The sequence below is a fragment of the Ixodes scapularis genome, unplaced genomic scaffold (genome assembly GCF_016920785.2).
Source record: "Ixodes scapularis isolate PalLabHiFi unplaced genomic scaffold, ASM1692078v2 PGA_scaffold3__209_contigs__length_174095766, whole genome shotgun sequence".
NCBI lineage: Eukaryota > Metazoa > Arthropoda > Arachnida > Ixodida > Ixodidae > Ixodes > Ixodes scapularis.
In genome coordinates, this window is record NW_024609868.1 from 126,375,080 (window position 1) to 126,395,487 (window position 20,408).

A 20,408-nucleotide genomic window follows, 5' to 3' on the forward strand; every position below is an offset into this window, starting at 1 on the left:
ACGATGGCACGTGGCATAAACGTGGCCATACATCGCACTTCGGAGTTGGCATTGCTATTGAACTGGAGACCGGCTTGGTGCTTGACTTTTCGGTCCAGAGCAAGTATTGCCACGGGTGCGAGTTGGGCCCCAAGGAAGACGACGAACACTTCGAGGAGTGGGCAGAAACCCACAAGGCAACTTGCCAGAAGAACTACGAGGGGTCGTCCAATGCAATGGAGGTACAGGCAGCTGCAACCATCTTCAGCCGGTCTATTGAGCTACACAATATGCAGTACGTCACTGTTTTGTGCGACGGCGACAGCAAGGCCTTCACGCATGTGTCCAGCCTTGACCTGTACGACAAGGACATCCACAAGGAGGATTGCGTCAATCACGTAGCAAAGAGGATGTATGCAGGTCTGGAGAAACTCAAGAAAACAAAAAAAGGACTGGGAGGAAAAGGGAAGCTGACCAACGTAGTGATGAAAAAGCTGACGAACTACTATGCTTGCGCTTTGAAGGACAACGCGCCTGATGTCGTGAAGATGCAGCGAGCCATCTTTGCCAGCCTGTTCCACACATACTCCACAGACGAGGAGCCCCGTCACGTGGGCTGTCCAAATGGCGAGGATTCGTGGTGCCATTATAACCGCCACAAGGCCCTTGAAGCAGCAGGGAAGCCTTCGACACCACGGCCACACAGACCAGCATTCTCCAAAGACGTTGCAAGAGAGCTTGTTCCAGTGTACAACCGGCTGTCGCGAAGGGAGTTGCTCCTCCGATGCTCCCGCATGATGACACAAAATGCGAACGAGTCTTTTAACGCCCTTATTTGGAAGTGATGCCCCAAGACGGAGTTCACCTCATAGTTCGCATAGGTGCCACCTATGCCCCAGGCGGATTTTGAGAAACAAGCTGCAAGCTGCTGCCAGCAAGCAATGCGCCCATGAAGTTGAAGGTGCCACCAATGACTCGGTTGGATTTCAAGTTTCTGGCATCGTCCGAAAATAAAAAGAACAGAAGTTGAAACTTCAATCACATTTTTCTCAGTTTCACTTTTTGACAGGAATTCTTGTTTTAGGAAAGCTATCGTTTGACATTCAGAATAATGAGGGACATCATTCAAGGTTCTCTGGGACTGAAATTTTCTGGGGAACAAGATAGACTACTTCACAGTTAAAAAAATACACTCCTTCATGAAAAAAAAAATAAAAAATTGAAACATAAAAATTTTACAATTTTTTTTAAATTTTGGGATGTAGCTATTTTCATCATAGTTGAATATTTTGCAATATATTTTTTATCTAGGTTGCACTGTGGGTATTGTTCTTCTCATTGAAGCAGGTAGTTTGCCACCAGCTAATATTATTTTTCTACGATAGACTTCCTAATGAAGTGTCTTTTTTCTGGAGTGCAAAAATCGTAGCATACTGTAAAGTTCACCGATAATGCTAAAACTTAGCAGATTATCCTTCCTCATAGTGCTGAAATAACCCTCCAAATTTGAACCAAATTGGGTGAAGGGTTCAAAAGTTGACCCTCCCAGGCCATATCCCCCCTTAAATTGGAAAGCCGAAACATCAGTCGGCGTTGAGGAAAAGGTTTGTTCATGCGTCTTTCCTGAACACGAATTGATCTATTGAACGAGCGTGCCGATAGCTCGGCGACAGAAAAGTTGTCGAGAAAACAGTCGGACCGCTGCCCTTTTTAAAATGCTTAGTCCAGCCGCAGCGAATAAAGATACTTAGATTGGTAAGCCAAAGCATCAGTTAGTGTTGCGGGAAAGGTTTGTTCATGCATTTTGCCTGAAAACGAATTCATCTATAGAATGGTAGCGTGCCGACAGCACAGCGACAGAAAAGTTTAGATGAGAAGACAGTTGGACCGCTGCTCTTTTTAGAATGCTTAGCCCAGCGAATTAAGATACTTTGATTAGAAAGCCGAAACATATCAGTTAGCGTTGTGGAAAAGGCTTGTGAGTGAGCTTCTTAGGGCGCTTTTCCTTCCACAAAAGGCACCCCGAAAGCGCCTTAAAAAGGTTTGCAATTTATAAAGCATGGTTACTATGGTGTGCCCCCGACCAGCCGTGGGTGCGTCTCCATCACTGGAGACGAGCCACAGTACCTTGCCGTGTCATAGTGGCACCTAATACGACATTTGCATGAAGTGTAAATGCAAAAAATTTTACCCCCAAATATGTGTCAATTTTTCGGGGGAAGAAGTGTGTTCATTATGCGAGTAAATATGGTAGATCGGCCAAGGTAACTTTCCACATATGTGCCCGAAGCGAGTCTTCAAACCTTTCAGGAATATTACAATGTTCGTGGAAACTTAATAACATTGTCGTCTCTTACTTTACACTTTGCTGCTCCACACGGGCCTAATTAATTTATCTTCGAAATAATTTTGGCTTCTGCCACCTGTATCCAGGAGATGCCGGGTTCGTCGTAACCGTGCGGTCAGAATGAGCTTGTGTGGATCGTCGATAGTTTCGGTGTGTCGTGCTCCTATATGCCGTGTGCCATTTAGTTCCTGTGCTCGGAGTAACTCGGAGCTTCGGAGTAGGAGGAAGGCAGCACGGACTTAACATGCCCTGTGCATCCAATGGACGAAGCACACTTGGGGCTGGGCAATTCCTCGACCCCAGCCTCGCTAGGCGTGCGCGCCACTTGGTTTCACGGTTGATCGCTTCCCTAACCACACAATTGCAGCCATTACGAGTGGCTTGGCTTGGCTTGACCTGACTTGGCCGCTTGGCGGCGAAAGAGAATTGGCTCCAAGACTTGTGGAGCCAAAAATCAAAAGTGTGTTCACTATGCGAGAAGAAGAAAAAAATCTAAATATTGATGCCCGTTGTGCGTTCATTATGCGAGTAAATACGGTATCAAAGGCCACGCACTTCGGTGATTGCATTTCATTTCCTTCCGATGGTACGTCGACAGTGCGGCTGCAGAGCGACCCATAGCAAAATAGGCGCCTGTTGCGTACAACTTCGCTGCCGCATCACTGCCGAGGTTGTAGCGGGCTATGGTACGACACATTTATGGCTTCGTCGGGCACAAATCGAGGGACCGCTCTCAAGAACGTCGTAAATGCGCTAGTCGGAGACGCTTACCAACTGGCTGGCGGACGGTGCGCTGGCCGGGAGGCAAGGGGCAGCCGCGACCGCAGCGTTGGAGGCCGCGGTGCGTCCTCCTGTGGGGGGAGCCTGCTGCTGCTGCTGGGGGACCTCCGGGGGTGCCTTAGGCCCCACCGTGACCCCGTGCTGGGCCATGATGTCCGACAGGTCTCGGTCGGGCTCCTGGACCAGCCCCGTGATCAGCAGCTGCGCCTGCTTCGTCGCCTCCGCCGAGCCCCTGGGGGAGTGGAGACAGAGGGGGCGTTCTCGGACCGCCGGATTCCAAACGACCCTCCCCGGCCGACCGCCTCGACCGCGGGGGTAGAGATGTCAAGTGGCGGTCCCGAGAAAAAGAACGAGAATGTGGGCAAAGAAAAATGCAAAACAAAATGCGGACGAAAATTTGGGTGCGCTTGCATCGTCGCAAAGCATTCGAGTTGTTTGGACGCTATGCCCGGCGTTGACGATTTTGTGTCGTGTTGTCGAGGTTAACTAGCGCAGCTTCCACCGTTAGGCTTTACCTTATTGCAGGCACACCGCAAATGTCTTCTTGGAAAACGAAGCTGAACTCTGTTCACTGCTAAGCCCACGGGCCAATGGAAACTACATGCTCGTAGAACCGGTCGTCGAGTCAATCGTTTGCCACACGATCAGGCTTGATTCTTCTGCAACCCTCCCGGGAACTCTGTTCCAAAACCCACGCACCGACACCAAGGACAACCACCCACCGTATGAGGATGGTGCGCTCTCCCTGGCCCTTGTGCTTCTCCACCTCGATGTGCGCCCCGGAAGCTTCCCGGATGGCGTTGATGTTGCAGCCGCAGCGGCCGATGACCCGGCTGATGGCGCTCGATGGCACAGTAACCTTCTTGGAGCGTCGCACCACCTCCTTCCAGCCCTCCTCACCCCGGTGGTGGTGGCCCTTGCCCCCCGCCGCCAGCCCTGCCGCGCACGAGGCTAGCAGCGACGAGGAGGCCTTCTTGGGCGACGCGGACGCCAGCGGGGACGGCCGGGGGGGACTGCGGGGGCCCCCGCACCCATCCAGCACCTCCAGGGCCAACTCGCCCAGCCTGGGAACGGGGAAACTGTGAGCGACCACACCCGAGGGTGCGGGCAAGACACCGGCCCCTTAGAGGCGCCAAATGAGCTATGCTTCAGAGTGACCACACTTCGGCCACCTTGAAGATTGAAGTTACCTGAGCTTCATCTCAAATTGATGAAGCCAGTTCAACCAGCTCACTTGAGCTTCATCTCAAATTGAAGGAAACACTTTTCTCTCCTCCAGAAATGTTAAGACAATCCGCTACGGAGCAAAGCAACGGCGCCCTTCCGACGCCGTAGCCTAAGCTTGGTAAGTTGCATTTTCTAAGAAAAACCGTCGCCAATTGCATCCGCTAAATAGCAGTGCCCGCGAGACGGTTGGGGAACAGAGCGTCTACGCTCCCGGTACGGTGCCTCGGACGTGTCTTTGACCGGCGTGTTTGGCATCCCATTCTGCCCTTGCAACGAAAGTGGACCCAAAGTGGCAACAAACGACGTCCCAAAAGTCTGAGCGTCGTGCCCTCGGACGTTGCGATACTGGCTGTTGGGTGTAGAACTTCCGGCAAAAAGCACGAGCAAGTGCGAGTGTCGCCGTCGTTGCGACGTCCCGACTCTCGGTTGCCGGAGCTTCCGTAAACCGTCGACCCGGAAAGCAACCTGCAGCATTACGGGCATCTGCTACATCCATTGCCGTTGCTGAGATACCACCATAATTGCGGTTGGCTACCATTCGGCCCTTTCACAACATCCTAGAGCATAAACCAAGGGACCACTTTCATCTGGCACAATAAGTACTTTGGTTGGAGACGCGTTTTAGGCACCATACTCTCGACTTTAGTTCGGCAGAAATGTGCGCTCGTGAGGTGACGGGGCCTGGTGCGACAGGATGCCCCCGGGGCGGGTGCCAGAGCTTTTCCCGATGGAAGAAATCTCGAGTTGCTTTAGGAGAAGGAGACTACCCCAACATTTGTGGATCAGAGACCCTGCCTGGGTTCCAAAACCAATTTCTCGGAGAACGCGACGGGACAAACGGCACTGTAGAAGAGGTCCTTCCTCCTCCCAACACATTTTTCGCCTCAAATGTCTTTTGCGAGGTGGAACACCGTCGAGCGACCACACAACTGCGCCTGAACTATACAAATGGCAGTGGGTCCAGATAGTTTCTATATAATTTGTATCCTATAACTCCCATAAACAGAACCTGTTGATCGATTGAATGAAACTAGTCGACAGACTCTTCGTGCCACCACTTTATGTGCTCCAATAGTAGCATACGAGAAGTCCCTTGCTAAAAGTTATGTGGTTTCTTGTTGGGATATATTTACTGTGCACCCTTGTCCTTCAGGCTTTCCTCACACCGCGAGCGAGATTTGAGTACAGTGGAATCCACAACAGCTTTCTTGTATGATATTATAAAAATCGGGTTGTGCAATGCAAGCCTGACAGAGCTCCACGAGATAATGCAGTAAAGAATTTTTTCTGGTAAAGCTGGATTAATTACAGAGAGCTACCACTAACAGACCAAAAGACTGCAAAGTCCTTGGTTTAAGAAAGCCTCTGCAATGTCGAAATAGAAGTAATTTTGACATGGAAGAGCCATAACATAACAAAAAAACTCAAGATACATTACGAGAAAGGAGGGGTAGCTCGTTTCAGTGCATTGAATAGCTATGCTCACACTGTGGCCAAGTGCTAAGTGTGCAAAGCTTTAATACCATCACCGGTTTATAGGATGGCAGCTAAAAAAGACTGAATTTTAAGAGATGCCGATACCCCCAAAAATCTTTTTTTAAATATTTTGTCAGACAATATAACATGGTGTAAGAAGAATACCTAATCAATATTTTGCTACCGAGTCACGTATATACCTAATAAAACCAACAAACTCAACAGCTCGAAACCAAAACAGAAACACGAGCACGGAATCTCGTGGCCAGAAGTCACGCAGCTACGTCCGATGAGTTTTTCTCTCCGCTTCTCTGGCATGTGAAGCAGACGACGAAGCTGCGTGCACCGTTTGTCGTGCGATTGTTTCGCTCTTTAATTCCTTCCACTTTATGCTCTGAGCTTTAAGATCGACTGGCCAGTACCACGAACGACAGTTCCAAGTGGCGGCCAGACGTCAGTCGCAATTTTATGTGCGAACCACATGACGTGCGTAAGCAACGGACGTGCAGTTGAGCGGAGGAACACGGCAACAGATTTCGTGTTTTTCCTTTTGTGCAACCCAATATCGAAGCAGCGGACAATGATTAACGGAGTTACCATATTCAAAGCGATAAGCAGGAACAAGGTTAAAGTACACCAAGCAGATCTACCGCTCGCGTAAAAGCTGCTGGCCGGTAAGGTTTCGGATCGGACCAAGTTTCAGTTCTATAAAATCACAATTTATATTTTGGGAATACAGTTCCAACTTCTAACGATGAAGTACTAACGGGAATACGGTTCGAACTTCTAACGATGAAATCCTAAAAGGAATCTTTTGCTAATGTGTTTTCAAGTGGCTGACGTCTGGATCCCCGGCCGCAGAGCCCCAGGCAATCTGACGCTTCACGACTCGACCTTACCTCGGCCGACTTGCTTAACCGCTTATGTTTGAGGAATAACAATCCAGTCGCAGGTAGAGTAGCGGAATCCGACACCCGAGTCTTTTCCCGCGCTTCCGACTCGGGATGCACAGGGAGGATAAACAGAACAAAGGATTGCAAAGCCGACCAGGCTAAACGCGCCCATTGTTGCCTATTGAGCTGATAAAAACCGAAAACCAAGACAAAACACAATTTTTTTGGCGCACGTTGTGCGCTTTGGAGCATAATGGCGCAAGGTATTGGCTGTGGCGCAGTTTCCACAAAATGGCGCACGATGGCACAGACAAATGCGTCTGGCGCAAAATGGCTTAAATGGTGCAGCCATTCCACTACTGATTAAAAATAGTTGGGTTCTTTCCAAACATGCTTTTTTTTTTTTTTTCTTTTTCAAAAATTTTTGCTGACTGTTGAAAGCGCCCCCCATATCATACCTACGTACTGTATCCAAGACATGCTGTCCAGTCGCACCAAGGTAGTGCGCACACATCATGCACACCTGAGGCTCCTTGTTTCACGTTTGCTCTACCCAGTGGGAAAGAGAAGCGAGCTTTCGGGCATGCTACATGTGTCACAACGCGCGCTTGTAACTTCTGTCGTAATGAACTGAAATGCTGCGTGACCATGATGTGTAGCGAGCGCAAAATATCACGACTTTTTGAGCAATTCCTATTTATAGCGAAATAGGGCAATAGCAAACACATTTCGAAATCACGTCGACCATGTAACAACCGGGTTCAACTGTACATGCAAGAGGAAGTTAATACTGTAGCATTGTACGACTGAGCAGCGCGAGTTTCACACACCCTTTGGCTGCTTGTAGGTGGGTGTTTGCGAGAGAAGAACCAAAGAACTGACGTTACGTCGTATCCCAGTGTTGCCGGACAACAGCTATCCCGCGGGCCGCCCACTAAAAAGCAGCTGGTCGCATCTTTAATTGATCGCTTTTAGCGGAGTGTGCGGCTTCACACTGACGCAACATTTATGCCGTGATTGTATTTCGTGCCTCTGAAGCGATATTGGTTCGTCTTTTGACAGTAGTTGCCCTAAATAGAAGCTTTGGAACAACGAAACCTCCAACCTGTCTGCGCAGCTTCGTTAAGCTAAGGCCTCACCATACATAAAAATACAGCAAGACGTTTCAGCTTCGCCTTTAAGAGTGGAACACGATAGCTAAACATATGAACCCCCGCTCGTTGCCAAGCTGTGCATGAGTGTCTGTGTAACCTAGTAAGCGGCGTGTCTGGCTCGCAACCGAAGAGTCGTGGGTTCCAATCCCGCCTCCACTTAAAATCCTTCAAATTTTGTTTTTCAAGGCAAAATAAACATTTTATAAAGTGAAATCATTTGAGACATGCGGCGAGCTTTAATTCGCATTACATGTCATTTTTTAATCACTTTCATTCCACGCGTAACATTACATTTCACTTGAGCATTGCGGGTTGTTTGACATTCCCGCGCGAAGTCTTGTGGCTGTGATGTCATGACCCTATCAACCAATCAAGATTTTTTCGTCCCAACGCCACCGACGCCGACGTCGGCTTTTCTGCGACACCTTTTTTTTTCAACATCAGTTGCCGAAGCCTCAAAAATGGGGGGATCATCCCAAGTTTGGATAAATGCGGTATTCTGAAAAGCCTTCAACAGTCTCGTATACTTGGCACCAACCTTTTTGCACTCGCTGTCGGGGCTACCATAGCTCCCGCAGCACCGCCAAAGCTACCCGCATGAGCAGACGTGAGTAAAGTGCTAGACAAATCCGCCCGCTCGTGCAGCGAAGCAGAGCCGCAACACCGCAGAAACTAAACTAGACTCGACGACACACCACAAAGACATTGATGACGGCCGTTTGGCGGCCGCAAACAGATCCCGGCCCCACTCACGGGCTGCTCTTCGTCCCGTCCGAATGGTGCAGGGAGCTCCTGCTGTGCTTGTTGGAGCCCTTGGTGGGGGCGACGACAAAGTCCTCGCCGTCCGCCGACAGTCCGTTCACCAACACCTCTCCCCGCTTGGCCGCGGCAGCAAACGGCTGCCTGTGGAGCGTCACAACCGCCACGCTCCGCGCCGTCTGCTGCTGCGTCGCCTTGCCCTTGCCCTTGGCACCGCAGGACGCGGCGGCCACGGGGAGGGCCGTCGCCGCCACGACCATGTGGTTGAGCCGCGGAGCAGCCACGGGTACCGCTGGGTCATGCTTCTTGTTCTTGCGGTAGTTCTTGTCCGCCGCAACCTTGGGCGGCGAGGAGGCACTGGACGAGGACTCGTGGGGGACATGGTGGCCGCCGGTGGTTTCGGCCGGCGGGGGGTGTTCGTCTTTTAAGCGCACCTTGGTGGCCAGGGAGGGGGTGGGGGTGGACTGGGAGGCACCCTTGGACCGGCTGGACGGCACCGCCGGGGGAGGGAACAGGTGGCCGGGGTTGGAGGAGCCGTGTTCTGCTAGTGCTGCAACGGGGGAACACGAACAGGCACGCTTAAGCTCGGAAAGCAATTTGGCACTGCGCTCGGCGAGGGAAGCAATATGGTGCGGAAGACTGACAGAAACAACAAAGACCCACTGTCTGCGTGCTGTCCTCTGCGCTTTGCCCCCCTGGCCCCGACATGCGAGCATCATAAAGAATGGAGGCAAAACAGATCAAATTTTTCCAGGCACAATTCCGCACTTCATTGAGCAAATAAAATGTGGTGCATCGAACCTTTCTGCTACTTGCTTCCTAGACTTTCCCTAGCTTACGTTTCTGTAAGAACAATATTGCCCAAATGCCAAAAGTCTGACTGCCTAGTAAGTTCCAGGTATTGTGTAAACACTTTGAGCCAACAATAAAGTTACAGAAGCTCTTTGTGAGGGACACAAATGGACCCTACAAAGTGATTCTCCGCAACGGGAGTTTCTCCCTCCCGGCAGAACATTACTGAAACGAAATTAAACAAAAAGAATTCTTACTACTGTCGAGACCGGTTATAACGAAATAGCGGTTACAGCGAAGTGATTTTCCATTCCCTTTTGCACTTCGTTATAACCGAAGTCTGTTATAACAAGATAGCGGATATAGCAAAGTGATTTCTGATTCCAATTGACTTCGTTATGACTGGTCTCAACAGTACATACACTGCGCTTAGAGCTTTGGCACTCCGATTCGCGATCTTTCTGTGGGTTCGGCCATTTTCGTGTTGAGTGCAGCAGAATTCAGTAATTGTTACAATTAAAAAATTGCAAACAATTGCACGAAGTGTGTGGCATTTAACAACGGTAGCTGCTGTGTTGTGGAAAGACGCATTCAAAGAGATTTGCCTTCAGCCAGTGTGCTGTACAATGTTGGCAACGCATTCTTTGCCTTTGGTGGAATTGACGCAGGAGACACGTGAGAGGACATGCGTGCTTTGGTGGAACGAATTATGCGAGATACTGCATGTGTTGGAGTAGGACACAGAGACGCGGCTTTTTAGGGGCGAAGCTCCTTAGGGTCTTGCCTCGTCTGTCCGGCGTCCGTGCTCACATCCATCTTGCTGGTGCTCGTGAGCTCACGTGCTCGTGTAGAGCAAAAAAAAAAAAAAAAAAATTTAAAAATAATGAAAAAAAAAAAAGAATGTTTGCGCAGACGACAAGATTTGAACCTGTGCGGGGAGACCCCAATGGATTTCTAGTCCATCGCCTTAACCACTCGGCCAAGACTGCGGGACGAGTAGGGGGCTCTGAGATGTGGTAGTAACTCAAGAGCTGGGATGTCATGGATGGAACGTTGCATGTAGCCGCTCAACCTCTATGCAGGAGAGGGCGCTGCGGTCAAATGCGTATATAATTGCGTTAAACTTTGCATGCATTGGCTCAACATTTATAGACGAGAGGGCGCTGCGGTCAAATGCTCAAATGCGCATATAACCACGTTCCATACCACGCATTCTCTTTCTGACATAGATGAAAACGAATGAAAGGCTCGGCATGCTGCGGCTCAGCGTCTACGCAGACAAGCACTACCAGAGCTTCGCCCCAATCAACATCCCTCACCAAGTGGAGATGCGGTCAATTTTTTTTTTTTTTTTGGCGGGGGGGGGGGGGGGTTGCAATGGCAGCTGCAAGAGGGGCAAGGCGGGAGGAAGGGAGCGTCGCCAGAGGGTACGTGGATGTAGCATGAACGAAGGGGAGGCGGAGAGCGCTCTCCCTGGTGATCTCACGGGTGTTTCAGAGTAGCAATGACCTACAGAGGAAAAGAGGGGGGGGGGGGGGGGGGGTGAGAGAGAGCCTTGTAGCAGTTGGGGTGTATGTGTGAGGAACAACGAAGAGAGGAACAGCGGTGCCTCTGCCGTCAAGTGGGGTTTTTCATTCGCGCCGGGAAGAAGCACTAACGGCTACCGCAGTAAAATGGGACTTCCCAAGATCTGGGTACGACACCGAGAAGCTCGGGAGACGTCGTTTCGCTCCGTCGTAAGCTGTTCCAACATTTACTAAGGACGGAAAACCGGTTCCCTCAACTTCAGCCGAAGGTAACTGGCAGGAACGATTTTGAGCACCAATGTGGCAGAAGTGCCTTTACTCCGACGCTTAGATAATTTAGCGGATCGAAGCCCGTCCGTCGGCTCGAACAAAAACCACGGCGATTGTTTTTCTCGGCAACCCGACGACGACCGGCTTCCGTGAGGAAAAGCGCACCAGTGCCTCCCCCGGGGTTGGGCAGCCGCTCGTCCAGCTCGCTGGCCGGCGTGGCCGAGCCCTGGCCGGGGGCCGGTGTCGGCCCTCCCTCGTCGTCCTCGTCGTCGTCCTCCTCTTCCTCCTCATCCTCCTCCTCAGACTGCGAGCTGGTCGGGGGCTTGTCTCCCTCACTCTTGGAGTCCGAGTCCTTGCCGCTGGCCGCTCCACCCTTGTCCCCACCCTCTGCTTCCAGTTTGGCCAGGCGCAGCTGCAGAGAGGGTCGTCCAGGCCGTCAGGCATGCCGGAACGGCCGCAACGTACGCACTAACGCCCAGAGAAGTACCAGCTCTAACAGACCTTCCGCTAAATTACCCAAGCATTAAAGAGAATGCTAGAAAGGCAGGTAGACGTGCTCGCCTTCCCTATACAAAAGATTATAAATAAACGACCAAACAAAAGCGTTTGTGGAACGTGCGCGTGCGAAGTAACATTTCTTTTAGATGTTTGCTTTCGAACAGTCACAGCTGCAGGTGCCAGCACGCACAGCGCGTGTACCTATGCTCCTGGCATTCTCTTTGCTTGGGTAATTCGGCAAAAGGTCTATCATCCGTATGCGGCATGCCGCCGGAGCTGTAAAAATTATCCTTAAAGGAATCGATTTTGAGACTAATGAATGCCAAAATTATTTGCGAATTTTCTTCTTCCTTACTTAAAAAACTACCTAACATCGCAATGAGCCAATTTTTCAGAGATACGTCTCGGGGAAAAGAGCAGAAAGGCTACAACAAGTTAAATCTTTAACAAGAAAAAAAAAAAAAAAAAAAAAAATGTGCCCGCACAATTATAATTTATGTTTTCTAAGCTGCTCCGATCGAGCTTGCGCGACAAAAAGACAATCTCAAAATCCACTTTAGTTTTGCGTTTGTCCGTCGTTTGTTCCTCTCGCTCTAGGGTCACTATGTCGATCCATCTTAAAGGGATTGTCCGGTCGAAACCAGAATGCTTAAGTTTTTGCACTCGTTGCTTGGAGGAAGCCTTCATATGACAAACGTCATTTTTATTTTGATATATGATGTCCCAAAACTAATTAAACCTTTCAAGAGTATGTGTACGAGACTGCGCCCTGAATTTCGCCAGTGTCGATAGGTGACAGCCGTAGATGTTGTGTGACGTCACACAACGCAAAGGATCGTCGGATGGTCGGGATAACAAGCATTGGTCTATGAATTTCTTGTATTTCCTTTCGAATTATATGGTCTCCTAGGCTGTACCCCACTGAAATATGTTTCTTGTAATGCAGTTCCGAAGCATATGCAACAAAAGTTACCTTTTAGCAGGATTTTACTCAAAAACAACCGTTAGCTTCGAGCAAACGTATGCTGTTTTGAGTCTACACAACTGCAACGGCCACCGATCGGGCAAGGAGCGCTTGCTAAGGGAAGGATGCAGATTTTGTCTTTGAAAAGGCCTATGGGTTCACATATAGGCGGACCCACTGGATCGGTGATGCGGATGCGGGTCGTGCCCTAGAGGCAATGCGCGCGGGTCGAAGCCAAAGCGAATTGTTTAAAATGCATGTAACATCTATAGGTCGTCACTTGACTTGGACGTGCTTGGTGAATCGTAGCCACGCTCCATTTTCACGTGCGGGTAAAAGACAATCGGACCGCACGCGTCTAAATATAACTTTTGGCATCGTTTCAAGATCTTAGCAACTGGTTTTGGTTTTGCTGCATAATCAGATTGATCCGATTCGGGCGAGGAGTGTGTGTACATAGCTTAATGTCCTTAGCACAGAATCACACCTCAGCTTACGAGCCTTCTATCCGCTTAGAGCTCAGCTCGAAGCTCTTTTCCGTGAAATGACTGCCGCATAAGCAGGATGGCAATCACGAGGGTAACCCAGTGCTCCCTACGCACGGCCACGATCCAGTCTCGCAGATCGCAGGTGTTGCCCGGTGGTTGTGGCACCCAACCGCACAACAAAAATCTCACACATCCACGATACAAGTTGAGCACAGCAACAAAAATTAAGCACGTGCGACGAGACGGAAATGCTCGCTTTGCGTAATGTCACCTCGGAGCTTCAATGTCGCCACTGAAAGCACTGTTTACGTTAGGATGCGATTAAAGCAGTTTAAAATTCGCTTACTCAAACAGAGGGGAATATAAAGTTCAGATATTGAGCGGACGATGCGTTTGGAGGCAATAACAATGAAATTCAATTGTTTTCTTGAACACAAAATTTGACTGGACAATCCCTTTAATGCCCTTTAAGCAGCATTAGGTTATGATTACTTCAGCTAAAATGTAATTAGGTTACAAAGAGTCATACCGTATTTACTCGCATAATGAATGCACTCCCACAAAAAAAAAACGGCGGTCAGAGCGTCTCTCGCCAACGAGCTTTGGTAGGACGCGTTGATCAAACGACCCGTCCGACACCCTCGCTCTCCGACCAGACAAGAAAAAGCCCCACCCTTCCGTAACGTGGCCACACTTCGTGGCGCGCAAACGAGCCCCGCCCGGCGCCAAATCCAAAAGCGAGCCCCAGCCGAATGACGAAAAGCAGCCCTTGGCCGAAAATTTGGCCGTACAGCCTGGCTACCTAGAAGCCTTGCAGCTCGAGAAGGAGGGGAGCACAGCACCTGCTCCTGCTTCTCCTTCTTCTTGCGACGCTTGCGCTCCCTGCGCCGGGCGGCGGCGGCCCTGCGGCTCTCCTCCCGGGACCGCTCCTGGTCCAGCTCCTCGAGCAGGATGGAGGCGCACTTGTTGGCCTCGGCTGCCTGGCGCTCCTTGGCGGCGTGGATCACCTCGGTGCACTGGTGGCACTTGCGGAGCAGCTCCTTGCTCTCGGTGCCCAGGGTGGCCATGAAGCGGGCCATCTCCTGGTCCGAGGGGAACTGGGCCACGTGCTTGACCAGCCACTTGGCCGCCTTCACGTGGCCCCGGCGGAAGGCCGCCATCAGGCACGACACCCGCCGGTTGTCCATGCTGTCAATGTCCGCCTGGGCCGCCACCAGCAGCTGCACCACGTCCAGGTAGCCACCTGCGACGGACAAGGGAGCGCTCCGTCTCAAGTGTCCATTGGGGTTACTTCCTAGGCCGGCAACGTTTGACGCCGACGTTACTTTAGTCACCAACACCGTGAAGACTGCAGCCCGATATAAGCATCACCACTGTTCATCGAGCTCGATTGTCTCGCTGCGCAAGCTCTACAAGTGTGCAGTCTCTTATTAAACAGAACGGGAAGCTCCGCTTCTGCCTGGCAGGCGTGAGAATGGGTTTCTGCGCCCATCAAGGCACCACTGTAATCAAATTTGATAAAGTGCGTTATGACATTCGAATTGGCTGATGTTTTAAATGCATAGGGTACTAACATTCTTCTTAATTAATAATCAAAAAAAAATTACAGCTTTAGCACCATTATTTACGTTTTGTTTTTTAGGAAGTAACTTTTGCGGCAGTTTTTATTTTATACATCCCTCAAGTCCATGGGTCTCACAAGCATTAAACAAAACCATTTTGCGTAATGACTTTCTTCTTAAATTTTGCGGACAAGAGAAATTGCACGCCACTAAGATGTTTTCACGTTCTTGTTCATTCCTTACTTTATTGTGACACCCGTGAACGATTATTTAGTTGATCTTGCTAAACTAGCACGTAAAGCAGCATTGCCTACAAGAACCAACAAGTGAAAGCAAGCACCAGAAGCGAAACAACCTTCTCTCTGAGCTTCTCGGCGTTGCCGCTAGACGCCGTCAATTTCACTGGAATTACCAACAACAGACATCTTTCAATTGAACTATCGAATAGGCTTCCTCAGTAGCAAGTTGCACCTCAAGGTGAGCTCTTATCTCTCTCGTGCCCTTCGGGCTCAATTTCGAAGTGCAAACTGTCTTGGCTTTCGTCACATTCCCCGCGAATCCTCCGACAGCTCTGAGTCTTCCTTGTTCGCCCTCTGCACAGGACCCGGGCAGTTGCGCTGGGGCACATTCGGCAGACAACGTGCGAAGTGAGCGCACTGCTTCGAGATCCCCCGCCCAACCCGCGTTCGGCGCCGACGTGCACGTGCTTACCATTGCAGGCCAGCCACAGCGGTGAGCTCCCTTTCTTGTTCTTGACATCAATGGCAGCTCCCCTGAGACAAAAAAGAGCATTCCAGAAATGTTCTGCTCCATACGTGACAAAGGGAACTCCTAAAGATGCCAGAGCACTTCCCTCGACAGACTGTGGAGTTAGTCTACTGCAGTTCGAATTGGAGCAAAACCTCTCTACACCTATTCTCATTAGTTTAGGGGTCGACCTACGTTCCCTAGCATAGGAATCAGTCTGCATTCGCATGAAAAGTGAAATACCACGTGAACAAGGGTCACTTATAAAAACCATTTACTTTAAAAAAAACTGTGTGATGTAAAACACCACAACCGCGAGGAAATGACAAAAAAAATGTCTTCCACAATCAATTAAAGACTTTAGACAACACTCTGGCAACTGACTTCTACTTTGGTTCGTGATATCAAGTTCCTTGATATTACGTAGCGCACTGCCTCGAGAAAAAGATTGCTTCATTTAAAGAACTTTTTCTCGAGGTCCCTCGAAGTTTGTTCTGGTGGCGTATCACCGTTAGGGGGTTGACTTGCAATTGGGGTCTCCCCACGTTCAAGCGGGCGCGTCACACAGGCCAGAGAGAGAGAGAGAAAGAGGGTTACCTCTTGATGAGGAGCTCCACGAAGGCGTAGTGACCCTTGTCGGCGGCGATTGTGAGGGCCGTGTCCCGGGAGGAGGGCACGGGGGGCGCGTTGACGTCTGCCCCCTTGTCCAGCAGGACCCGCCCCACCTCCACGTAGCCTCCAGAAGCCGCCTCCATCAGGGGGGTCAGCCCCGTCTGTTGAGGGGGGGCGGGCAGTTAGGTCGCTGCTGCGGCCGGCTTCCGAGGGCAGCCGAGACGCGTCCCCCACCCCATTCCTGCGCAGCATTCTTTAAATTCAACTAATTACGGGCGAAGTTATGCTCCAGAGTTATGATATGTGAACTAGCTTGGTACAGAGAATCGTCATTGCCAGTTATCTAACTTTTTTTTTTTTAATTAAATTCGCAAAAAGGTTATATGTTTTTCTGGAATGTTAAAAACGGTCCGGGACGGAGCAAAACGTCACCCACTTGGCGTCCGACGCCACACGCAAGGCTCGGTAAGTCGCATTTTCAAATTTTAACAATCGCCAACTGCGCCTGCTTTGCATGAACTAAGCACCAAAATAACGGAGCCCACTAGAAAATCGGAAAATAAAGTGCCGGTCCTCCAAGTGTAGCGTGTTCAGAGGCCCTAGTGCAACGATGCAAGCACGAAAGAGAAAGGCGAGACTTTTCTACCAAGTTTTCAATTCTGTTGCAGCTCGTCCCGCGAGAAAACCTTATTTCTTTCCATCTTTCATCGTGCCCGCTTGGACGTAACTTGGCAAATGGCGGAAGCTACAGACCTGAAGAGCCAATTGTGGCTTTGGAGCAAAGCACCCAGCACCGGGCCACGAGACTGTACATCCGTGGACGAGCACCGGTACAAACATTTTACAGCATTTTTCCAGCATAAATTGAAAACCACTTGTTATATGAAAGGTAAAGCCGGGACGAAGTACAGCCATCATCAATTTTAAGGTACAGTCGCTGACCGATTTTTCGGACACGTTTGATTATTCGGAAGTTTTCACCGAACCGTCAATCACCCCTGAGAGTTAATGTATAGACCGACATGCTATTTACAAACAAGCCCACACCAGGTGTGGGCACTGCGCAAGCTTCTCCACATGCGCCGTGGCGACAAACTGCTACCACAGAGGCGTGACGTCAGAGCCGCGTGTTGGCTTATAACAGTGACCGAAATTTCGGACGCCATAAAGCTTATTGCTCAATATTTCGGACATAATTTGCATGATTCCTTCAGTTTACAGCCACAAAACGGCCACCGCGATAGCGCCGCGAGCTTAGTTGCGCCACTTTGGTTGTTTTGATTTCGCCCTGTAGCCTCGATACCACCACCTACGCAATAAATATACTGGGTTGAGGCTATAGTCGAGTTTTCCGATTCTGTTGTAGCAAACATAGCCGCCGCCTGCCCATTCTTATGGTTCTTCTAGTTCTTCTCGTGGTCCGTGTTTTTCAAGTGCGACTGCGAGAAGAGCAGCCGTGTGCCGTTCTTGTGTTCTTTGAGCGCTAAGGTTTTCTGCCGATAGGATTAGTATTGAAGCGAGCCTGGTGGACTAAACGTTGTCTCCAAACAGTGCCAAAAGCACCAACTTCGATTTCGCAGTTTGTGCCAACGAAGGCGCCAACAAAGCGCAGCACTGCGATCAACCAGATCAACAAATAAGTGAGAAGTGAACAATAAAGCGGAAGTTGCACGAGAACTATTGACATTAAGAAAGTGGAAAGTGGCCAAAAGGCAGCGGAATATGCGCAAAAATTTAATATTTTGGCTGAAATTGATTTTTCAGACTGCTTGATTATTCTGACAATTTCGGGGTCTCCCCCAAGTCTGAAAAATCGGTCGGCGACAGTAATGTCCCTGTGTGTCTGCACTTATTAGAAGATTTTTCACCAATATTAGCTTATTTTTGTGCCACACTACGTCTTGCACGCACTCCACTCCTTCCCCCCTGATACTTCCTTCTCCCCACCCCCCATTTCCTCAGCCACGAACTTCACCAGTCCCGTGATCCTTAGGGTCCTCCCAACGCATCTTGTCGCAAGCTTACGCCCTCGCACCATTTAAAATGCAACGTAACTACCGCGTGGCCTCAGGGGTTCCTCCAACTGCCATCTGGAATCCTCACCTTTGCCCGGTGCTCGACGTTGGCCCTGCGGTCCACCAGCAGTGCCACCACCTCCTGGCGGCCCTGGAAGCAGGCCAGGGTCAGGGCCGTGTTCTTGTTGGTCTCGATCTGGGCATTGATGTCGCTCCCGTGGTCCAGCAACAGCTTCACCGCCGCCACGTGCCCGTTCATGGCCGCCAGCATCAGCGGCGAGATGCCCAGCTTGCTGCCCGTCCTGCGACGGAAAGGGCCAATCTTACCACTAGTGTGCCCGGACGGGAGCTCTCTGTGCGCACCTGAACGATGACGCTTGTGACCTGTTAGGACGATCTTAAGCTTTGAACAAAAAACATCAATGCTGATAAAGAAACAAAACAAAATGAAGCATAGAGTTGGGGGGTTTACGTGCCAAGCCAACGAACGACTGAGGGTTCATATCAACCACCGGGGGATCTTCTGGCAGGGAACCGAAATCTCAGTTACAAGGCACATCACAGGGTGCAGGCGGCTCCATACTTACGCGACTTACGGCAGAAATTTCCAAATCCTCGGGCGATAGAATGTTCAATCGGAAAGGCCAGTAAAAGGTTTTATTTTATCCGTGGAAATTTTAGATCCGCGTCGCGAAACGTTAAAGAAACACTTTATTTTTCTTTGGTAAGAACGATCCTTGATTACGCGTGCGTTGTGTGGGACCCTTATCACGACTTCCTTATCAATAAACTGAAAAAATTCAAAATCAGGCCGCACGTTTTGTACTGAACAACTATGACCCTTATGCTAGTGTTACAGATATGAAAGCCATGCTGGGATGGGAAACACACGAATGTAGACGAAAAAAACTAAGACTAAAATTTTTCCACCGTGTCTTTCACAACAAAACAGGAATTGATAAAGCCACTTATCTTATGGAGCCATCCTACGTTTCTTCCCGTTGTCATCATTCTAAAAAGGTTGCTGTTCCCACTTACAGGACTGACAGTTTTGCGAATTCATTTTTTGTCAAAACCGCGAGAGAGTGGAAAGACCTCCCGGAAGATATTGTGTCCATTGATGATAATGACGTTTTCTTTTTCCACTTGTTATAATGTTTTCTAAAACCGCCCTACAATAATGCCCACAGGGCGATGTAGGTACAATGTAAATAAATAATAAATAAATGCAATGGCCTGGTACGGCATACTAGAGCACATTACGGCCACATAATTCCCAACCTCACTGCCAATCATGAATTGAAAGACACTTAGTCTTCAGCAAGAGACATCGGGGTCCCCAAAACGTAGCAACTAGTCTTCGACGGGCTCAAACGAATGCTGTAAAAATGGCGCTGAAGAACTGTCTCTGTAGCACGGCACAGCCTTGTCAAAGGAACAGTCCAATAAATTGGGTTGTTACAATACAACTAACCCAGATTCTATAGGTGCACGTTTCCTCTGCGTACTGAACGAGCGCAAGCATTTAATAATTTGCAACAGCAATGTTAAACCACCTACCCTCCCCCAGGTAGGATTGGCAGCATTTCTAAATAAAAAAATGACCGTATCTCGGGGCGAAGCTCTGGTGGTGCTTGTCTGCGTACACACTGAGCCGCAGCATGCCGAGCCTTTCGTTCGTTTTCAATCATGTCAGAAAGAGAATGTGTGGTATGAAACGTGGTTATATATGCATCTGAGCATTTGACCGCAGTGCCCTCTCGTCTATAAACGTTGAGCCAATGCATGCAAAGTTTAACACGATTATATACGCATTTGACCACAGTGCCCTCTCCTGTATAGACGTTGAGCGGCTACATGCAACGTTTCATCCATGGCAGAAACCCCAGCTCTTGAGTTACTACCACATCTCAGAGCCCCCTACTCGTCCCGCGGTCGTGGCCGAGTGGTTAAGGCGATGGACTAGAAATCCATTAGGGTCTCCCCGCACAGGTTCGAATCCTGTCGACTGCGCAAACATTAATTTTTTTCATCATTTTTTTTTTCCCTCCTACACGAGCATGTGAGCTCACGAGCACGATCACGAGCACGAGCACCAGCAAGATCGATGTGAGCACGGATGCCGGATGGACAAGGGTACACCCTGAAGAGCTTCGCCCCTAAAACACCGCTGCAAGGTCTAGCGCAGCACAAGGCGTTGCTTGCTTCCTACTCGCAACATATTGCTGCACAGAAATTTCAGCAGCGAGGCTCCTACGCATTAACTCAAACTTCGTCCTCAATGCCCATTCAAGGTTTACGGAACGTACCGCAAATACC

The 20,408-nt window shown here is 49.8% G+C and overlaps 1 protein-coding gene across 1 annotated transcript in view; it reads right to left on the bottom strand.

The window, feature by feature from the left end:
* LOC8031167 (ankyrin repeat and KH domain-containing protein 1) overlaps positions 1-20,408 on the bottom strand; it is an 88,930-nt gene that overhangs the window by 14,444 nt on the left and 54,078 nt on the right. The window contains 8 exon segments of the mRNA XM_042292621.1: positions 3,098-3,338; positions 3,829-4,170; positions 8,610-9,165; positions 11,369-11,615; positions 13,996-14,396; positions 15,427-15,488; positions 16,060-16,235; positions 18,178-18,391. Coding sequence (XP_042148555.1) covers positions 3,098-3,338; positions 3,829-4,170; positions 8,610-9,165; positions 11,369-11,615; positions 13,996-14,396; positions 15,427-15,488; positions 16,060-16,235; positions 18,178-18,391 — 2,239 coding nt within the window.